This window comes from Dermacentor silvarum, chromosome 1, assembly GCF_013339745.2.
Source record: "Dermacentor silvarum isolate Dsil-2018 chromosome 1, BIME_Dsil_1.4, whole genome shotgun sequence".
Lineage (NCBI taxonomy): Eukaryota > Metazoa > Arthropoda > Arachnida > Ixodida > Ixodidae > Dermacentor > Dermacentor silvarum.
Window position 1 is genome coordinate 198,006,263 of NC_051154.1, and position 21,949 is coordinate 198,028,211.

The 21,949-nt window shown below is 42.9% G+C and overlaps 1 protein-coding gene across 6 annotated transcripts in view; it reads left to right on the forward strand.

Moving 5' to 3' along the window:
- Positions 1-21,949, forward strand: part of LOC119436621 (protein vav) — a 206,905-nt gene that overhangs the window by 178,438 nt on the left and 6,518 nt on the right. For all 6 annotated transcript variants that reach the window (XM_037703540.2, XM_037703542.2, XM_037703541.2 and 3 more), the window contains 4 exons: positions 2,970-3,229; positions 8,460-8,547; positions 10,993-11,107; positions 14,989-15,134. In XM_037703540.2, the coding sequence (XP_037559468.1) occupies positions 2,970-3,229; positions 8,460-8,547; positions 10,993-11,107; positions 14,989-15,134 (609 nt within the window). The remainder of the gene's footprint in view (positions 1-2,969; positions 3,230-8,459; positions 8,548-10,992; positions 11,108-14,988; positions 15,135-21,949) is intronic.

Consider the following 21,949-nt stretch of genomic DNA (forward strand, 5'->3'; position numbering starts at 1 on the left):
TGCCGCCGAAGAAGCAAGCATAGCGCTTGCAATTACAATGAGGAGAAGCTCCACGATTTTCTCCGATTCCCGTACAGCTATTTGGAGCTACTCCGCCGGCTTCGTCTCAATGGAAGCACACAAGTTACTTATACACAGTATTAATACTCATAATTACCAGCAACCGGATAGCTCACACTTAGACTGGTTTCCGGCTCATCAGGGCCACTCGGTCAGCCCCAATGGCTGCAATCCTAACGAGCAAGCTCACTCTGCTGTGCGAGATCTCACATGCCGCGCATCAGGTCGGGATCTGCTCCAGGATGACTGCGGCTCCTACAAAGACCCACTTAGCACTTTTCACGAAATCACCTCACACTATAGGGACGGCAGGAGGTTTTTTCCTCCCCCCATCAGAAGCTGAATAGAGCTCAGGCAGTCACATTAAGAATGCTTCAAACTAAATCTTATCCTACACCTTTTGTGCTTAACAAAATTGACCAGGAGTTTCCCGCGGAATGTAAAAGTTGTGGACACACTCCGTGTCTATTTGATCATATGTTCTGGCTGTGCCCCAACCAAAGGGCTTCGGACTTCAACAGTGAGGAGGACTGGAGTCGACGCATATCCAGCGAAGTCCTCCAAGATCAACTCCTGGCCGTCCGGAGAGCTCATGACATTGGGAAAGCCTTTGGCCTAACGGTGCCTATGTGGGCGGAGCCACCGACTTAGCCTGGGGGGTTTTGCCCTCGGACCCTAGCTTCTCTGGACCTAAATAAAGTTCTTGCCATGCCATGCCATGCCTTGATAGCGCGCACAGAACATGTAGCAATTACGTCAACCAGCGCGCTTCGCGTGGCCATAGCATCAAATCTGATTTTGACGGCAGTTTTGCCAAGAAAAAAAAAGATGTACATAAGTCGCACCGACGAAAAATTCGTAAAAAAACTGCGTCTTATACACCGGAAAGTACGGTATAGTGACGTTAAACCATAGTATTCATGACATGTTTACTGCTCCCATAGCTTCTGGCGCTTCCACGTTGTCCACGATGACAGCGTGGAAGTGGATGATGGCCCTGCCATATCCAACGCGGTGCATGCGTTGATCATCACGACGGCATTCGCAGAGAAGTGGGGCCTGATGGCGAAACGGGCCCACGGCCTTGCTGAGCTCGAGGATGCCGTCGTTGCTGCAAATCCGCCACAGTGGCATCGAAATCAAATTTTTCCTGCCTGCTCACAAGTAAAACTTGTCTGCGTGTGTGTTTGATTGAGAATTTAGACGTAGTTTTTTCTGGCTGGTAAGTCTATCGCCAGTCATCTGCCATTGCCGGGTAATTAGTACACCTCATAGTGCGGCACTTATCCACGTTCCCCGCGCATTGACTGTTTCCCTATCATGAGGAAAATAGGTGTTTTTTTGTAGGTTATGCCAGATTTTTTTTCTGAGGAAACTACTGCACTGAATATTTTATGTAATACATAAACAAAATGCAGAATGAATGCACTTTTTATGCATGAAAGTTTTATTAACAAACAGATATAAATTTCCAAAATCAAGGTTGTGGGATAAAATTGAACAAAGTTTGTAAAGACACGCTTGGGTATCTACAAAGAAAAAAATTTTATGAAATTTATGAGATATAATACAAAGTGTATTGCCGTCTAATAAGCACTGGCTCCGAAAAAAATCAATATTTTTCATTCAACAGGTACTCCGCTACAAAAATTTAATTGCAAGCACTACAGTTGGGCGTGCCGAGCTACGGCCGTCGATGTTCCGGGCTGGTTTGCGTCATCGTCGCTTTCAGACTCACTCCGATGAAAAGTCAGCGTCCTACAACTCGCTGCTGCTGGATGCATCGATAAGATCAGCCGCAGAGGCAGCGGAATCGCGAAATCAGCTATCTCCCAAAGTGCGAGCACTGCTTTTGGAGCCGGACATTGTCACATTCTGCTTTGACAATAGCAAAACTTCGGAGGGCATTTAAAAATCGCCGCCTTGCGGGAAAAATGCGAACTGCTTAGAAAACTAAAATACAGTTCTCCTTCACATCTGATAGTGCAGTTTGTCCATGAGCAGCGTGGAAGGTCTCAAAAGCAGCGCTTCAAAACCATCGATTCCGGGCTAATGATGCCGAATGGACGCGGTACGCGAAGAGTTAACAAGGTTTTACTGTATACCGTCTGCCGCCTGTATTCTGTGTTTTTCTTTCTTGCACTGCTCCCCTAATCCAATCTCGCTATTAAAATGCAAAACATTACCAAATTTCATTTCCCTTTTTTTTAATAGCAAATTTATACATGCACAAGCAATATAAGTGCTTTGTGCCTGCCGAAATAGCAGCACGAGCGCTGGAACAGACTACAGAAGCAGACAACAGCAAACAAGTTGTAACTAGCACCACTTCGTTCATACGTTCTGTCCCTAGCAGCTAAAGTGGTCAACTAGACTGTGTTTGATGGAGAATGGACATCTGTACAGGTCTGAAGTTCTGTAGGTAATGTTTGGAATTAAGGGACAGCTGGGTTGCTTAATGTGCCATTCCTTGCGCAAACTTTTTGAAAGCAGTTGGATCATGCTAATTTTATGCACGGTATTTACTCATATCCAACCAACCCTTCTTTTTTTTTCATGCCCATGATGACCACAGTTAAGGAACCTTATATTTTATGTAAAAAATAAAAATTCATTCATGATATAACATTAGGTCATAAATAATTTAAGTAGCTCAATGTAATTCAGAATGCTTAGTCTTCTCACCTACGGCCAAAGCGACTTCTTGGTTGCCTTCATAAACTTTGTGGGTACATGTAGGTTCCAGGCCTGGCACTAGTGTTTCACAATACTAGTGCCACATCCCACACCAGTGAAAGGCAGGCAGCAGTCTATCTTTGCACAATTCATAGCGCACCATCCTGACTGCCTGTCTGTGTATGCACTCGCAACCTGTTTACATGCTAACTGGAGATTACCACCCTGCACAGCTGGACAAGCGGGGCTCATACGAGTGCCCAGCACCCCTGGGCAGGAGCTACAGCTCAGGACAGCAAGGCATGCAGTCGTGTGCACCTCCCTTACCCCCAAGTCGCGACGGCTACGTCAACCTCAACCTTGAAGAGTATCCCTGGTTTGCTGGCACTATGGAGAGAGAAGGTGCTACTGCCCTGCTGGAAAAGTCACCCAGTGGCACCTTCCTGTTGCGCATAAGTGCCAAGCAGAATGGTGGCTATGCTATCAGCATAAAGTGAGTGCAGCCCGGTCTTTGTGGTGGCCAATTTAGCAACCTGGCTAGAGTGATTTTTTGATTATTACAAGACTTGGAGTTTGACTCTCAGCTAATAGCAGTTCTCTTATTGGTGGTTGTAAAATGTGATGAATGCCATACAGTTAAATTGCAGTTATTCATATTTATTTACTTATTTCGTTAGACTTTCATTAATTAGACTAGCTAATTCAATTTTTTGGTTAATTTGATCACGACCAAAGGTCTCAGCCAGCTTTCATAGATTTTATGGGCAAAAGCTTTCATTATATTGATCCTGAAATCGACCTTCACCGGGCTTGACTAGGTGGCACAAATGCACCTGACCCTAATGATGATCCCAGTGGCTGCAGTGCCTGTCTTGGTGGCACTAAGGGACAGTGAATGTGTTGAACATGCGTCATCTCCCACTAAAAATGATAGCTCACAATGAATTAGTACACTATTTACCCGATTTCAACGCTTGCCTTTATTTTTTCCAAGAATTTTGGTTAAAAAATTGGCTATATGGTGCAGTCAGATATGAAACCACAACTGCGTTTGCAACAGCTTACGATCAAAGCCAGCTGAACCAGCATCATCACCATAGGTGTGTGTAGGGTTTCAATTTAGGGGTTCAGACTTTCTTACAGTCCCCCCCCCCTCTTCTCCCCCCTCCCATCGATCAAACCAGACTTTTCTTAAATCTTTCTCTGAAAGGACATTTCCAACAGGAACATCTCAGATGTTAGTACTGAAATGAAAGGTATTTTTTTGATCAGACCTCATTGATAGTTTTATCTGCACTGGGACCTAGCTTGCTATGAAAAAGAATACCCTGACTTGGGGCCTTAGTCTAGCCCGTTCTTAAATACCTGTCTGCACCCCTACTCTCAGACTACAATCCCCAACAATGCAAATAATATTGCATGGTAGCATCTGCAGCAGCGTTGCTTCTGGTTTAATATTCCGTTACAGGAATTAAAGATTGTGCACTCAATTAATGCCCCCCTAAAGCTGGCCGGGGGTCCACTACCCCCCCTACCTCCCATTCCCCTGTGTACACAAATATGGTCATCACCATTGTCATCACAAGATGGCAACACATCAAGCTCTTGCAGAGCATGACGAAGATACTTCACTTTCAGTCTTTGATTATGAAAGCTCATTCAAGAGATCAGTAATTTTAAACACTGAGCTAGCGGCAACAAGTTGCATCACATGGTTTTGGCGTTCTGAAAAATAGCTTGTGTCGCATGATAAAATAGCAGACTATTCAGTCTAGGCATGGGCCACCATCCCATTTGCAATTGTTGCAGAGTTGTTGGAGAAATGTGGACTGTCAAATGCGCACTGGACTGTACAGAGGATGACATGTTGTGGTCCATAGACAGCAATAAAGTGCATAGACATCTAAGTGTAACAATGATGGACATTAAGTGTAAATAAATCTCCATTCTGCGAACATAAAGTTCACTGGTTTCAACTTTTTCTGATTGCCAGAATCGGTGGTACGCTACATTTTTCTTCTTCAAAAAAAATCTGGCACTCATTATGTTTCTAGTTTATTCTGGAGCTCTAATGGCATTTCTACAGAAGTTTACTGCTTTGATCCTATAAAAACTGGGTATGCGTTCAATTTGTGGGTGTGTTGGGATTGGACAGGCACTGTCAATGAAGTAGTGGTGTGTTTTTGCTATTTTTTTTTTTTTTTGCCTCTTGTTTAATTCAACCTGCCAGATAATTCAATCAATTTCATCAGCCCTGTCAGAGTTAACGGATGTCTACTCTACCTCAAGGCTTCAGAAGTATTATTGTGTAAGGGGTTGGGGTAGGGGGGGTCAGATAATAACAAGAAGTGAGCAAGAAATAAGTTATAAAATGCTATATAGAACATAGCGAAATCCAGTTTTTTCCAGAAAAGAGTAGAAATTATACATTTTTGGTAAGGTAAAAGCCATACAGTAGAAAGCAATATTATGCAGTAAACACCATGCTTACATAGTTGCATAAAATAATTACTTGTGTACACTAGAAATAGAATCAATCAAGCTCTAGCCTCTAGCCAAGTAAGACGCTAAGAAAGTATTGCAGTTTTTATTTTGTCGCAAGGTCAGAAGATATTAATGCACTTCATTTAGAATTTTAGATTGTGTAAATGGCACTGAGGTCCTGGTAGGGCACATTAATGGGAGGAATCGCTTGCTACTTCATCCACATTGCATGTTGTTGGCTCACTTGTTCAATAATTCTTGTAAGAAATAGCATAAGTGAATTTAAAGAAGCAAGAAAAGAAAAGGCACACACTATGCTGGTGGAAGCTGAACTGGTTTGGAGGCAACAGACTTCCTTTACTTGGAATTTGCAATCACATTTCAATTCGTTTCTCGTTTTGCAAGAGATGCAGTCCAAGGAAGCCCCATTGCATGAAAAAACAGTATTGAGGCAATGGGCATTATAAATTTTAATGCATTAAAAATAAGGGTATTATTGTTTTCCTCATCTCATTTGTTTCGCATATCACATATGGCATGGCACTAAAGTTCCAATATACGAAGGGCTTTCATAAAGTTCGTATTATCACTGCCATAGATTTATAAACGGCATACACGATAGGCATGAAAAAAAGAAAAAGACGCACACTCATAGAAATGAGTGTGCGTCTGTCTAGTTTTATTGCAATATAAAACTTATAGTACTGCACAACACTGTTAGGGCACCAAAACAAAAATGGCAGCACCCATTGGGAAAGTTGAAACACGTGCAATGATCCACTTTCTGTACATGAAGGGACAAGATGCCAAGAAGACAAGAAGATGCACGCTGAGCTGGTGGCGGTGTACGGTGACAATGCCCCAGCTTATGACACTGGTGTCAAATGGCGCAGACGATTTCAGTGCAGTCAAACAAGCCTGCATGGACGACAAAGAACGAAGTGGCCGCCCGTCACTCGATGGTGAACCACAGATTGCTGCGCAAGTGGAGGCTCTAGTGCTCGCTGACCAGCAGATAACTGTTGAAGAATTGGTAGAATGGATTATTGTGAGTGCAGGCTCTGTGCACAATATACTTCACAACAACCTGCACATGACAAAAGTTGCCACGCGCTGGGTTCTGCGTTTGCTTATGCCAATGCAAAAAGGCTTGTGCGAGGAAGCAGCCGCATAATGTTGAAGCTTTGCGATAGCGACTCTGGTGACTTTTTTGAGCGCTTGATAACCATGGATGAGTGTTGAGTGCACAATTATGATCCAGAAACTAACTGCAAAGCAAACAATGAAAGCATGGAAACTCACCTGGGCCAAAAAAGGCCATGGTTGTGCCATCATCAGGCAAGGTCATGCTTGAGCGTCTTCTGGGACTGCCGTGGTGCTGTTCTCACAGATTATGCCCAAAAAGGCCAAACTATTACAGGAAAGTACAATTGCAAGCTTCTCACCAAATTGCGAGGTGCTATCAAGTCGAAGTTTAGAGGAAAGTTCACAAAAGCGCTATGGCAATGCACCGGCTCCCTCAGCACATGTGATGGTGACACATGCAGACTCCTTAGGCTACGAAATTTTGCCCCATCCGCCATATTCACCTGACCTCGCACCATGTAACTTCTTCCTCTTCCCTCGCATGAAAAGCACACTGCGCGGGAAAAGTTTTTTAGACAACGAGGAAGCGATCGCTTAGTCGAGCTCTTCCTGAACTCTTAAAATGAGTTCTACTGCAAGTTCTACTACTGCAGCAGCTCATCCATTGTTGGCAGAAGTGCGTGACCTTGGGAGGAGATTATGTAGAGAACGAATAAACTTCCACTCAAATGTTGTTTCTTGGTCTCTGTTCCTTCATGCCAATAATACAAACTTTATGAATGCCCCTCATATATATTATCCTACACAGTGCTTTATGCACTGGTACCTTTTGCAGAGAGGGTGCTTTCGTTCTTTCCTTCTTTCTTTAAGCTGCAGCTTTTCAGACTGCAGCTTTTCAGACTTGGAAACCAACATTTGTGTATGTGGCTAGCTTCGTCACATGTTGCCAGCCCATAACTTTTATATATCTTGCATATTTTTATTTATCTTATTTGTTATAATTTTATTAAAGCCTCCTTCACTTAATTTTCCAAAAAAGTTTGCAAAAATGAGTTCCTCAGATTTCACTAAGCAGGGAATCAATGGCTTCTGCATGATTCAAAGAAAATAAGATCATTCAAGGAAAATAAATAATATCAACCATATTGCTCTATCTACCCTAGAACAAGAGTTGCAAGACTTCAAAGTTGACAGTCAAAAGAGAGTTTTCCCATAACTCTTTTTCGAAGTCTGACAGCTCTTGTTCTAGGGTAGAAGAGCAATAAGGTTGGTCTTACTGATTTTCTTTGAATCATGCAGAAGCCATTGATACACTGCTTGGTTAAATCTGAGAGGCTGATTTCTTGCAAAGGTTTCTGGAATATTAAGTAAAGGAGGCTTGAGTAAAATCAGAACCAAATGAAATAAACAGAAATTGACCTCATATTCAAAATAAGTACCTAGATTTACATATAATCTACAGTTAAAACTCAATCTAACAAAACCAAATTACGAAGTTTCTGATCTAACAAAGAAATTTACATTCCCTGGCAGGTACCCATAGGGTTCAATGTTGTCATCAACCTGAATTAACGAAACTAATTGCCACCAAACCTGATTTAACAAAGTTTTCCTGAAATAAATGAGTAAAAAAAGCACTTATTTCTTTCTCATTATGACACAGACGGGTTTTTCTTCAAGCATGCGCTCTAACGCTATCACGTTAAAACATCTGCGCGCCTTAGTCACGGCCCTAGCCTTATTTTCACGAGGCTGCACGCCGCACCCATGACCGTGTACCCGGCCTGCATCGCCCATCGCACAAGCAATTCGGGCCGTCCTCGCAGATTCTTCACACGCGCAGGCGTGGGTTAGCGGCAAATACAATGCCGCGGTAGCTTTTGGGTTTCGCTACGTTGCAATTTTAGATTTAGAAGGACCGAAAAATCCCTTTCTCAATTTTGCGAACTTCCCAATTTAACTAAATAATTTGAGCGTGGTCATCACTTCGTTAAATGGGGTTTCAACTATACAAGCTTTCAGCACCATAACTTGAAGAATAAATATTTTTTTTATTTTTTGGTGAAAGACCAAAAGTGATATTTGGAACACTTATAAGAACAAGCAATACTGTCACAAATTTAATTCTTTGTTCTTTATTTTCTCTATTGCAGTTTTGACAACCAAGTCAAGCATATGCGGGTCTGCTATGATGACAACCAGTTTTACCTATCTGAGACGAAAATGTTCCGAAGCATAGTGGTATGTTTCACCAATTCACTCTTGGGTATGCCTTTGTGCCGATTTGTTGGGTCACAGGAACAAGGAAACTTGTGTAGTGTAGGCGTGTACCTGGAATATGTGTGTATGCTTTGACACACTTGGATATTGGTCACACATTTGATTCAAGTGCAGACTACACATCTCATTGCCAGGTTATGTGAAAAGGCCAAAAGATATATTTTTGTGGATCCCATGGCCCACTTACTTTTATTCACTTGATTCACATTTATTGAGCATCAAATTTGGGTGGTTTTTCTGCTTTGTATGATGAAAAAATGCTCTTGAATAATTTTCTTCGTAACATAGCTACAAATTATCATAATTGCACTAGATTCCACTAAAGACTCAAAGCTCAAACTAACCTGGAAAAAATTTTCATGCAAGGTGCACTAACTGTGCTTACTTTAGTTTGTATTCATAACAAGCATTACGAATACAAGCTTTAATGGTAGTGATTGGATGATCATGTTTGTTTTGTGTTCTCACATCTTTTATGGTGCTTTGTTTTAACAACGACCATGTTTAAACCTTGTCAAAAGGTCATTTTATTAATTGCTTTTTTTAGTTTAATGTGAGGGAAATGGCTCAATTATCAGATAGCTCTTAGCATTTTCAGCGTATAAAACAGCTAAATTGTACTTTTTTTTGTATATCTTCTTATTCTAGCTTCATGTATGCAAGCCTACTTTAAAGCAAACGGCAAACTATTGATTTGGCTTTTCTGAGTGGATCTGTGTATTGTGATATTTGTGAGGCACATTTCCAATGTATATGCATGTATTCATCTGTGTGTGTATTCTGCTTCTATTTTTGACGTTACAGGATAGCTAGGACAAGCTCAACATGACCAAATATGAAAGAGAGATGGGCACACAAAGAAATACAAAATAATAATATAATAGTGCCATGTGCTGTCGTTTATACCGGGTGTTCAAAATGAAGCTTTACGTAATTTTTAAATATCACCTGTGGCAGGTAGCGTAATTCTTATCGTAGAGCTGGGTTATTCGAAGAGACGGACATAAATAGCATGAGAAATCGAAACACATATTCAACTAATTAACAAAAATTGACGAATTAACTTCTTAGTTAATTACTTTACGACACATATTGCAATTTACAAATTGTAGCTGGTGAGTTTGCAAGACGCATTCACTTGAAATGAATTTCCAGGATGACACCAGTTTCGAGATATTATTTCGCAAAGTGTGGGACGAAATACATGGACGTTCCAGTTACTTTTGTGCTTCAATGTATAAAACATCATTTTGGTAAAAAAGTAAGTGGAACATTTAAGGCACATTTAGGGCACATTTAAGGCGAGTTTGATGGTGCATATCTCCAAACTGGTGTCATTCTGGAAATTCATTCCAAGTGAATACGCCTGACAAGCTCACCGGCTACAATTCATAAATTGTAATATGTGTCGTAAAATTAACTACGAAGTTAATTAGTGAATTTTTGTTAATTAGTTGAATATATGTTGCGATTTCTCGTGCTACTAATGTCTACCTTTTTGAATCGAGCTCAGCAATAAGAATTATGCTACCTGCCACAGGCGATTTTTACAAATTCTGTAAAGCTTAATTTTGAACACCTGGTATGTCTGTCCCTGTGTTTTTAACACTGTTTGAGGTTCCCCTAATAATAGTATGTTTTTTCATCTGCACTGCTGAAAGAAGAAAACGGGCATCTTTTACTGAACCATAACGTGCATGTGATGAGCTGTGTTATTTTTTTAATTAACGCTTCAGGTGCTATGTGCATAATTGTGCATGCGAAGGTAGTGCATCAAAATCAAGAGCACTGATTCAAATTATAGTATTTAAAATATGTTGCAAACATCTTGAAGCACTTCTGATCGGACCTGTGCTGCAAGCTTGAATAGTAAGCGTAATGTGTTTTAGTAAAATGAGTTGACAGATAGATGGCTGGATGTTTGCCTTTGCAGTGTCAGTGTGTCTTCATGTAGCAGCTTCACTTCATTCATTGTTTTCACAATGTTTTACATCGGGCATATATTTCAAGTTTCTGGGTAGGTGCTTTCCATTTATGCTAGACATAAAATAGTTGATATTCTCATGTCTGACATTCCTATAAAGTTCTCGCGTGGAGGTCCACATTCTGTAAACTTGAGAAAACTCACTCAAGAATTGAAAATTCCTAATTTGTCTTGCAGCTGTACAGTATTCATGGTTCTGAAGGTACAAGAAATGTGATGAAACTAAATTTTCAGTGGGCAGAATTGATTGCTGCCTGAATGGGTTAAGGGATGAAGCTGCTTGAAAAAAACTCGGGTGTTTCAGAATTATGTATGTAGGCAGTTTTTGCTTACATGAACATAATGCTGAAATATTTATTTGTGGTCTTAGTATCCAAAGAGATTTTAAAGGCACATGCTTGTCTTTCTATCTGCCATTACAGGAGCTAGTTTCATGGTACGAGACTCATAGCCTGTCGGAGAGCTTTAAGGGGCTTGAAATTTCCCTTCTCATTCCATTTAAAAACGTGGTCAGTGCACCAATCACAAATGGAACAGGTAAGTGTTGTTATTGCCATTCTGTAGCATACTTGAACTTCTGTGTAGTTTGATGTATTCGTGAGAACTTTGCAGACCATGATCCATGCAAGCTGTCAGTGCAGCCAAGTTTTCACCGAGCGAAAGAGAGATCTAATTTTTGGGGGAAGCCAGGAGGTTGGCCTGAACAAGTGTACTTTAGCTTGTTACTCAGCACTGGGGTAAACGAAATAAGGGGGGGAAAATGACGTGGGGGATTATGGTGGCAGAGAGGAAGGATGTCAGAAAATAGGTGCACAACTATTTAGTACTGTGAATGAAGCCAGGCCAGTTTAGTATACCGGGCATTTTAGTGACAACTGTCTTTAATTATTAAAAATAGGGGATTCAAGCAGTAGCGCACCCAGGATCTCTGCCGGGGGGGGGGGGGGGGGGGGGGTTGACAGTTTGCCAATACCATCTAAACAGCACTAATTTCTATTTCTTCACTGGAAATTGTCAAAAAATGTGCTTTTTGCGAGTGTGCAGACGATTGCGCATCTTACATCTTAGTTGCAGTACTCAAATGCGTAAGGAAAGAAAAGGGGTTAAACAAAACTGGGGGTTAAGTCGGCCTCAGGGGGGGGTTACAACCCCCGAATCCCCCCCCGTCGGTGCGCCACTGGATTCAAGATATAATGATAGTATTTGCTGGCCAAGATTCACAGCCCAGGTAGACAAACGAAAAATGCCTGACAGATCATATAGTACTTAAATTAACCAATACTTGCTAATTAACTTTTTGATTATTAAGGTTAGGACATCTAGCCAGTTGGACGTTTGTAGTTAATGGCAAGCTTATAACAAATCAGCTTTCAAAACGGATTTTAAAAAAAGACACCCGTACTTAGATTTAGGTGCACGTTAAAGAACCCCAGGTGGTCCAAATTTCCGGAGTCCCCCACTACGGCGTGCCTCATAATCAGAACTGGTTTTGGCACGTAAAACCCCATAATTTTTTTTTTTTACGGATAAAAATTTCTTATTCACAGCACACTGTGACGAAGAGTTCCCTTTAATTTTGTGAGCAAAAGTGAAACCAAGTGTGTCAGGAGCACGTGTAACCACGCCGTCATGTGGTGATGAAATGTGACAAGTGTCATCCCGTCACGGGCCAGCTGGAGCGTCAAGTTTGCAAGACGATTTCAGTTGATGGCATGTGCTTAGTTTGTGCTTGTCACCTGAAAGAGTGCAAGAAACAGTCATTACTACAAGTTGGCAATTGATGCTCGTGGCTATGCAGAGCGAGGGCATGTTTATTAGCCAATTGCATCTCATCGCAGCTAGGTTTCCTTGTTTCTTGTTTCGTGTCCTTCGCCACATGACGTAACCTAAATGGTGCCTCCTTAATTACTTTAAAAGATGCCTGCTGCATCAGCCGAGAAGCTGAGCCGAGAAGCTGGTTCTGGCCCCTCTCCTCTTTCCTCCTCTCCACCACTGTTGTCTGCAAACATTGGTTGTAATGGCCACTCCACAATTAAATCATGTGCCCCTGTCTCCAAGATTACAGCAGAGTCTGCTGCAATTCTGTAGGCAGGACCTGCCGGCTCTCTTCGAGCCATTGGCCATATGCATGCCAGCCTCGTAGTTCTCACTTCCGCCGCAACTGGATGTACTGTCGGCCGCAAGCACCGTCTCTTTGCGACTACCCTGAACTACGGGAACCTCCACTCCAATGGGAAAACGAGCAACGTGGCAGGCATCTAGTAAAGGAGGCATTGCTTAAATGCATGGTTACGAGCACTGCTGACAGGCTCAGTTTCAGTTTCATATGCAATATGTGTAGACCTATTCATGTGAGTGTGATTTAAATAAGGGCATTTTATTTTTATATAAACTCGTAAATCTCTACACAAGTCGTATGATTAAATATTCCTGAGGTTCCCAAACTTTTTAGTCTTGAGGAAGTTGTCAGTTAGTCCTAAGAAATGCTGGTGTCTTTGTCTTCCAACCTGGCCCTATAGTCTTTCACTTTCCTCAACTCACCTCGACCTACAAAACATCTTTTTTTGTCATTCTTGATTTTGAGCATCCAGTTGCCTAGTGGGAATATAACCATGAAAATATCTTTAATCAGGCAGGGAACCTAATTGCAGTCAAACCTACCTCGATATAACGAACATGGATATAAAAATTCTTGAATGTAAGCAAGTAAATTTTAAGTTTGGCTGGTGATTCTTTTAATTCAGTGGAGCGCTCTTCTGCTATATAATGAAATTGAAAAGGCAGGATTCGATACAGTGTCAGTTATAGCGATGCAAGTTTTTCTTTGAATGTGCCTCAAAATATGTATTCTTTCAGCAAAAATGTCTAATGCAGTTGCCGACAGACTTTTTATATGCCTGATTTTTCAGACCGGCCCGATTATTCAGATTTCCCTGCAGCACCGTCTATAGCACTAATGTATAATGACAATAACAGAAATTCTGGATGCCGTATGGTGCTTCAGGCATGAAATCCATGCTCAATGCTGCACACATGGCAGTCATGAACACTGTTGCCGCATGTGGAGTAGGCGCGAAACCGCAACTTTGGTTGCAGAGTCCCAACAGAGTGGCGCTGGTTAGACCTAGTGGCCTATGCAGTGTAGGCAGCAGAATTGCTGGTGACAAGCTATCACAGGAAGCCCTCCATCAATACTTATGTTTGCACTCGTAGACCTTATTGGTGACCCAGCGTGAGATCAGACACACTGGCTAGACTGAGGGCCGTAGTAGCGGAGTGAGGATCTATGTGCGGTCCCCATCGTGTGCGAAAAGTCTGGCAGTGGCAGCTTGGCTTGGTTGGACCACAGTCAGCGAGCCAACGTACTGATCCCGCACGATAACATTGATCGCTCGGTTGCGTCATTGCTGCAGTGCAAAGCGCATGTATGTAATTTATTACTGTTCCCATGTGTCATATTGGCACAGCAAGATGCCGATGGGCCATCAAAATGTGCAGGAAGCTCTTTGCTGGCCGTCAGAGGCACCCCACTTGCATTTCTTTCACAGACCTTATCGAGATTCTTTTCCCTGCCAATATCTGCCTGTATGCTTATAATGAATATCGGTTCTAATGAAGATCTTTTCATGGCCAATGCAACTTTGTTATAACGAGGTGTGACTGTATCGAATATTTGTTTTAACACCGAGTATCTTCTTGGCTGATACCAGTTGCAAATAAGTCAGGTTATTTATGGTAGGTTGATCTTTGTTTACTGTGGATGCCATTTCTGTATGCAATTTCGGGTGCTACGAGAAAGTGTCAGAAGGGTGACAACCAGTCAACAAGCGTTTAATGAATGCACTCCTTATTGACCAAGTATACCTTTAGCTTCCATAGCAATGAAGAGAGCTACTAAAATGAAGTGAAGGTCTCATTTCAAGTTGTCTGTTCAATAAACCCAGTTTCGGTATGTATCCTATGAATAGGTAGGGGTAGAAGGATGCGTGCTCATACTAGTGGCCAAAAGACAAAAACCATAACCAAAAAAGAACCTCGTGTATAGCTATGGGTTCGACTATTCCTGTGGGCCTGGTCACGCCAACCCAGTCTGACAGTGTTGGATCAAGCTGACCTGACTACCTTTCACAATTTTTTTTCCCCTTGTGCTACAGAGGTCATTTATACTTCAGCTTTGTCGTCATCTTGTGGTCAGCTAGTCCATCGTCTGCTATTAGTTTTTCTTCACAATTCTGCCGCATACTTCATCACACATTGTCTCTAGTTCATTCATTCAGTGTCACATGCCAGCAGCGTGCATAACCCTCACATATATGGTGTCCGCGACACTGGTTTATTAATAATTCAGTGCAAGCTGCTTTACTGGGATGCTCTGATCAACATAAGCGTACTTTGCATTTTTCTTTTTTTATCTGCAGTGGAACACTTGGGGCATGCAGTGGCATTGCACAACTTTCAGCCAACAACAGAAAGCATGCTGGGTCTGGTCAAAGGTGATGTGGTCACAGTGCTCAGCAAAGCAGGCCAAGAAAAAGGCTGGTGGAAAGGTCAAATTCAGGAGCGTGTGAGTATACTAAGCTCTTTCCATAAAGGTGTAGTGTATATAAAGTGCATGCTTTCTCAGCGCTACAAAATTTGGCAAAGTGGACAGTACTTTGAAGTGTGGTTTCGAGTATAAAATATTGTACTACAGACATTCAATACTTTACCTATCAAGGCCCTGCAGGGCCCACGTTACAAACACTAAAACAGGCTTCTTCCTTAGCTGCCATGGACGAGCTGGATAAAGGAAATAGCCACTGTGACATTGGCTAGGAGGCGAAGTAAGGCTAAGAGCAAAAGGGCAGGCATGAAGGCCACATAAAAGGAATTAAAAATGGGAGGAGCAAGTGGTTCCCACAATTTTGTTTAGCTGCACTTGAAAAAAGAAGAGAAATAGGTACATGGCTGAGAATAAAAAAATAATACCATTCTTCTAGATTTTCCTCACTGACCCAACTTCATGCCAGTGGTGACCCAAGTTGTGTTAAAGATTTTGGCAAGAAGTTTATGTGCGAGCCAGGTGAAAAAAAAAATTTTTTCAATCGAACCTTGTATTTGCTAGCCTGCGCCGGCGATGTAACGCTAAAAAAACCAGCTGCTCTCAGAGCTGCACTGGTGGTCGGCACACGCTTGTGCTCAGCACGCGCTCGTGCCACTGCTCCCGCGTTCGTCGTCGTCTGCTTCCACACCTGGCTGCGTTGCTACTAATCATTCCAGCGTAAAATTTCACTTCTCTTCTGTCGTCGTAATGGATAGGCCGCGTTTACAGGGGTATAAGCCATTGCTTAAGGGTGTATGAGCCATTCATTGTCTTACATAACGGACAGATTTAATTTTGAACAAATTTTATGGAAATCTATTTAGAATGAATGTGCTCGGGATAGGGCTCGTTGTCGACGTGCCGATTCTAGCGCGAGGGCTTCTGAAGCTCAGGCGAAACGTCAGCGAAGAGCTGCGGACCCCGAGTTGCAGGAGCGCGATGTTGAGGCCAAACGTCAGCCTTGTCTAGCCCTCCAGGAACCCAACAACGATGGTGCACGCCTCGGCAATGCTAGCACCAACTTCCCCGGTACGACAGCCAGGTTTCATCGTGATTTTCTCAACAGAAACTTCAGAGTCAACTGCAGTGTGCGTGACTGGTTGTGGTTCGAGCACAACGTGGTACTCTGTAACTCGTCAGTGCAATTCGTTTGGAGGAACACTGAAGAAACACACAACAAGCTTCGCTTACCCCCATCTCCTCGACAGTGGAGGGGCTACTGATTTGTTTAACCTGTACATTAAAAAAGCAGAACTACAATTAGTGAATTCATAGTGTTGAGATCCTAATGGGGGGTGAAATGTAAAGACACCCGTGTACCTATCTTTAAGTGCATATTCAACAACCCCAGGTGGTCAATATAATCTGAAGCACTCCTCTACGGCATCTCTCATAGCATCGTGTTGCTTTCGAGTGTTAAGTCTAATAAATAAAATACATACATACATACATGCATACATACATACATACATACATACATACATACATACATACATACATACATACATACATACATACATACATACATACATACATATACATACATATTCACAGTGGCTATTTCTAACATACAGTCAATTGACTGACTGATTTATGCATGCATGCATAAATCAGTCAATCAATTAGTAGTCTGCTATATCAAACCATTTGGCGTACACTATTTGTTGCCACAATCAAAGTGACATCTATTGCTTAAGCAATGCCACATGCTCTATTAGGTAACTTATACTTCCACTTGAATTAGTGCACAAAGGGCATCAAGCAGCAAAGACACGATAAAGATTATCTGTGGAAGACAAAATGCCAATCGTATTGTACCACTAAGGTAATTTATTTATTTGTGGTTGTTTGATATGAATTGTAAAGGTTTTGTTGCAATGAGTGATATATACCATAGACAATGCTTCGTCTCTGTTGCCTAAGCAACACCCACACAATCACACAGTTCTTCCTTCTGGAATTAATAGCAGCCACTTGTCAGCAGCTTCTGTGACATAGCAGTGTGAATCTGCAGTGTCATCCAGGTGATGAGTAAAATGACTATAGTCAGAAGTACAGGAAGGCTTTTGTTTGAAATTACTGCTTTTTGACAACATGTGCAAGGGGGTGTAATATTTAGCAGAGATGATCATGACTGCATTGTCAAAGACCAAGCAAAGCATGCAAACCTTGTTAGGGGTATTGCTTTACATTCACAGTGAAAGTGTGTTATATCTTTCTTTGTGATAGGCTTGTAGCATATTGAGAACATTATTTCTCTTAAAGTGAGTCACATAAGTAGGACAACACATTGAAGGAGTGTTGACATTAAATTGCAATGTGTTTTTATTGCACAGATCACAAAACTCATCAAGATACACCTAGGTACACTTTAAAGAATTGTTTATCACACCTCATTATCACAGCATCCTGATATTTTGATCATGCTGATATCAGCACGAAATATTCTATATTAACTTTGTTATATCCATGTTTAAGATATCGAGGTTTGACTGTAATTTACACCATGGCATGTCATGTCACGGAGGCTTGAGGTCATCTGCTCACACCATATGACAGAGCATTGCTGCTACTCTGTCATCTCCTTGTGCACACTGTGCAATTGTGCAAAGATTAGACACAATAGGCATGGTTTACTGGGTCAGTTTAGACCAGTTGACAACTGGAACCAGTTTTTGACTGTTCTCTTGTGAGCAAGCCATTAAAGGGGCCCAGCAACACTTCATTAAGACCATCATTATTGCTCTAGATATATTCTCAGCATGTCAAAATATTAAGAGCAAAAGTAATTATGATAATTAATGCACACAAACATAACTTATCAGTCGCAGAAACTTCAAAATACAGTGGAACCTCGTTGATACGATCTTCGCGGAAACCAGAAAATAAAACGTATCATCCAAACATCATATCATCCAAAGCTAGCCCCAAAACGTAAGAAAAGAGGCTTACTTGGTGACAAACTCGCTAGCAAAGCTTCCTGTGGCGTTGAGTGATACTGTTCCGCATAACACGCACGCTATGCAGAGCAGCATCACACATCAGACGAACCACAGCCAACACACTTCTATTGAGCAACTTTAAAATAGCTTGTCAGTTCTTGCTGAACTTTATTTTTTTCCAAGTCCGTAAACAAGTTCTTTTAAAAGATAAAAAAATGAAGCCGCCGTTTCCTCACTCAACTGTGCAGTTTTTCTTTCAAAGTCAGCACCTTGCGTTTCCTTGACATAGCTGCGGAGGTCACAACACCACGAGGTCAAGAATTCCGAAACAAAGGAAAAGGGTAGAGCAGCGTGAGACAATGAGCAATACGACTGGCAAACGAGGGCAGGTGCTTCATTCAGCCACGTGACCGCATGAAGCCTGAAAAGCCAACCAAAACAAGCGCGAGCGAGAACTGACGCGAGCGGACGATACTACGAGTGGGAAAATAGCGGTCAGGCGGGTCTGCATGACACTAGTTTCCCACCCGCGCGACAATTTAAATTGGTCCAGAACCGATCCTTCCCACGGCACGAAAAACCTGCTTCGCGGCAGCTATTGTGGTGCGCGTTTTGACGCCGCCGGCACGCAGCGTGCGTTTTTCCGCTAGTGTTGTCGGCTCTTAACACGTTGTTCGTGGGTCGTTAGAATGTAATTTAATCTGGTACACTTGAATATAAAGCTACGAGTTTCGGAAATACCAATTTGCAGTCGTATCATCCAATTTCAGGGGAAAATGTGATCGTATCAACCGTATGAAAATACATTGCTCCTATGGGGCATTGGCCGGGAAACGGAAAAAAAATGTATCATCCCGAAAAACGTATTATGCAGAATCGTATCAGCGAGGTTCCACTGTACAAGCACAATGAGAGTTGCCATTAGCTCGAATTTTCGCGGCTCTAGATTCACATTTCACTCTCCCACTGACACAACAATACGGTACCCAATAGCAGCAGAGCATCTGTATTACGTAGCGGAAGCGGGCGCATGTACCATGGTTGTCAAGGCTGCCCGGCTTGTAGATGGTGTTGTTGCCGTGGTTACATTTTTCCCAAGTTCTTGTCATGCTCACGTATGCCTTAAAACAACACACCACCATATAACAGACTTCACATCCCTTACATTTCGTGCAACACGTACTTGACAGCACACTTTGACAGCTATACAGTGTAGACCGCTTATATCGTAAGTCGCCGGAGCCGCGAATATCCGCACTATAAGCGGTATCGCACTATAACTAAAGCAACAATTTTCAAGGCCCGCACATATGCAAAACATGTGCACTGAGCCGCCACACGTATGCGACAGTCGAGGAATGCGGCTAGAACGTTTGCATTCAATTTACAGTCGAATCTCGTTAATTCGAAATAATTCACGCAGCGGCGCCTCCGACCGGCATTGCTCCAGCACAGCCAAAAATTGCATTGCGACGCGTGCGATCGCACCAATTTTTTTTTGCTCCAGTCGCAGCATGTGAAACGGCCTATAGAGTAAAAGCTTAGGAGAGACCCCTCAATGTCGTGCGCGAACAAAAAAAAAAACGCAGCAGAAATTTCACCCTCTCTCAAATGGCAAGGTCGCCGATTCTGCGTTGCGCTGGAACATTCGTGTATGTGCCGACGTCTCAGCCACGCTACCGTAGCCACGTGTAGAAAATGGCAGTGAACCCTTCTTTCTCCTTTATGCTTCTTTCTCCTTTATGCTTCCTCTATTTTCTAGTGACGTGTTGACCTTGCACTCTGCAGCTACGGCGCTAAGGGAAGCAGCGGCGCTGTCCTAGGCCAGCCAACGAAACTGCCCACGCCGGCAAACGCCCGCTTCCCGATAACGGCAGAAAACGAGACTTCGGGGAGCTGGCGCTGGGCCGGCTGGAGTGGCGGCGCCTGCACGGCGGCGAGCGCGCACGGTAACAGTCGAAAGTGAAGGAGTTACGAGGGAGGGCGAGGGGAGCCACCGAAGCGGCAGAGTTGCCGAGGCGAAATCCGCTTCCCTGCCGCCCTCCTCCCTCACATTCCACGGTCTCCGCGTGCGCCCTTCGCTGTGCCGTGCCGGCTCTGCCCGCTCCCCGAAGTTTCGTTTACTGCCGTTATCGTGAAGCGAGCTTTGGCTGGCGTTGGCAGTTTCGTGGCCCTCGCTCACTATGCGCGCCGTGATAATTCGCGACTCGCACTCAATATTCTGGTTTCAGCCTCACTGGCTGTTCGTTCGCACCACGTGCCCTTCTCCTCCACTTCGTCTCTCTTTCTTCCTCGAGTACTTCTTGGGGCACCCGTTTGAGGGGAGCGTTCGCCGTCTCCGCCGACTTCCGTACTCCCAGGCGGCCGCACTGTAACCGGTATTTCGTTTGCCGCAACTGCACTATAAGCGATACGTGTATACATGGAGTGCTATGGGAAAATTAATGGGAGTCTGAAAAGACCGCACTATATCCGGTCCTGCACTATAAGCGGTTACGTTATAAGTGGTCTATACTGTATAATGTGTGAGTGAGTCATGACCTAGATAAGTAATTCGCAAACACTGAAGGCAACAGAAATATCAAAGGCCATATGATGAAGTAGGGTCTGCCTGTGGCTCCATTTGAAAGCAGGCAGAGGGACGGTCATGGTGGAGTTGCAGCATTGTTGAATGTATGTTCCTATGCAGCCAATGCCAGTATGGCACAAGCAAACACAAAGAAATGCTTGCTCACATCTACAGCATTTTGCTGCATCGCCAGTACTCTCCACTTGGCGTGATGGTTTGTTAGTGCTGAAAATTCAAGCAGAAGTTGCATTTAACTGTGGATGCATCCTAACCCTTTGAGGGTCAATTTTGTTTTGCCAAATGTGACCTCCCAAGGTCGAATTTTTTTATTGCAGATTTGAATTTTCAGACTGACCTATTTTGAAAAAAATTTACCACAATTTTTTAGTGTGTCCTTAAAGTGACTAAAAAATATTTTCTGTAAGTTAACATGCATTGTTTATTCATGAACACAGATGAGCTTCCATAAATACTTATAATAAGAATGAAAAAAGTAGATACACTGAAATAGATATATTCCAATTCGGCACTTGGGTAAGTAGTTCGCATCGGAGGAATCGCCGCTCGACTCGCTTGCAGCAGAGCAACCAACGTGCATGCCTGTAGCAGAATCGAACCATGTATGTGAGCGCGTGTAAGGAAGCTCGATGGTTGTACGCCCGTCAGAAAAAGCACACAAGTCAGAAATTTGCTGTAATCCTTCGTCGCCAACGAGGGTCAATCAGTTTTCACAAGCTGAATCTCGAGAAAAGAAACGCAGGCATGGCAGCATCGTTTATATACGGCGGCATCCTTTGTATATACCAGCGCCTGCCTTTGAACAGATGCAATCGCACTCTTCTGAGCAGCAGACGAGCGAGCATTTAGCGGTGACCCTTTGAGTGATTAGAAACCAGATAGGCATCAGTTTTTACGAGCGCAACAAAGGAAAACAGCCAATGAGATGAAACTAAAGCTAACCGCCACATACCCTCGCACATGTGCATACATGAGCGGTTGCTGAAATGCCAGCACAAAGAAGCCGTGGAGTTAAAACCAAGAGACTACGGAGCAAAAAAAACATTCCTTCTATCCACACAGGGTTGCAGCACTTGCTGGGCAACAAAGAGTTTAAAAGTTGGTGCATTCTTCAAACATCAACCAATTGGGGACTTGTTTGCTGTGCCATATATGTACGGCATTGACGCTGAAAGGGTTAATACCACATCTAGGTGTACTATTTGACTGTTTCATACAGAATAAATCATCACTAAGCGTTGGCATCATCTGTGGCAACTCCAAAATGT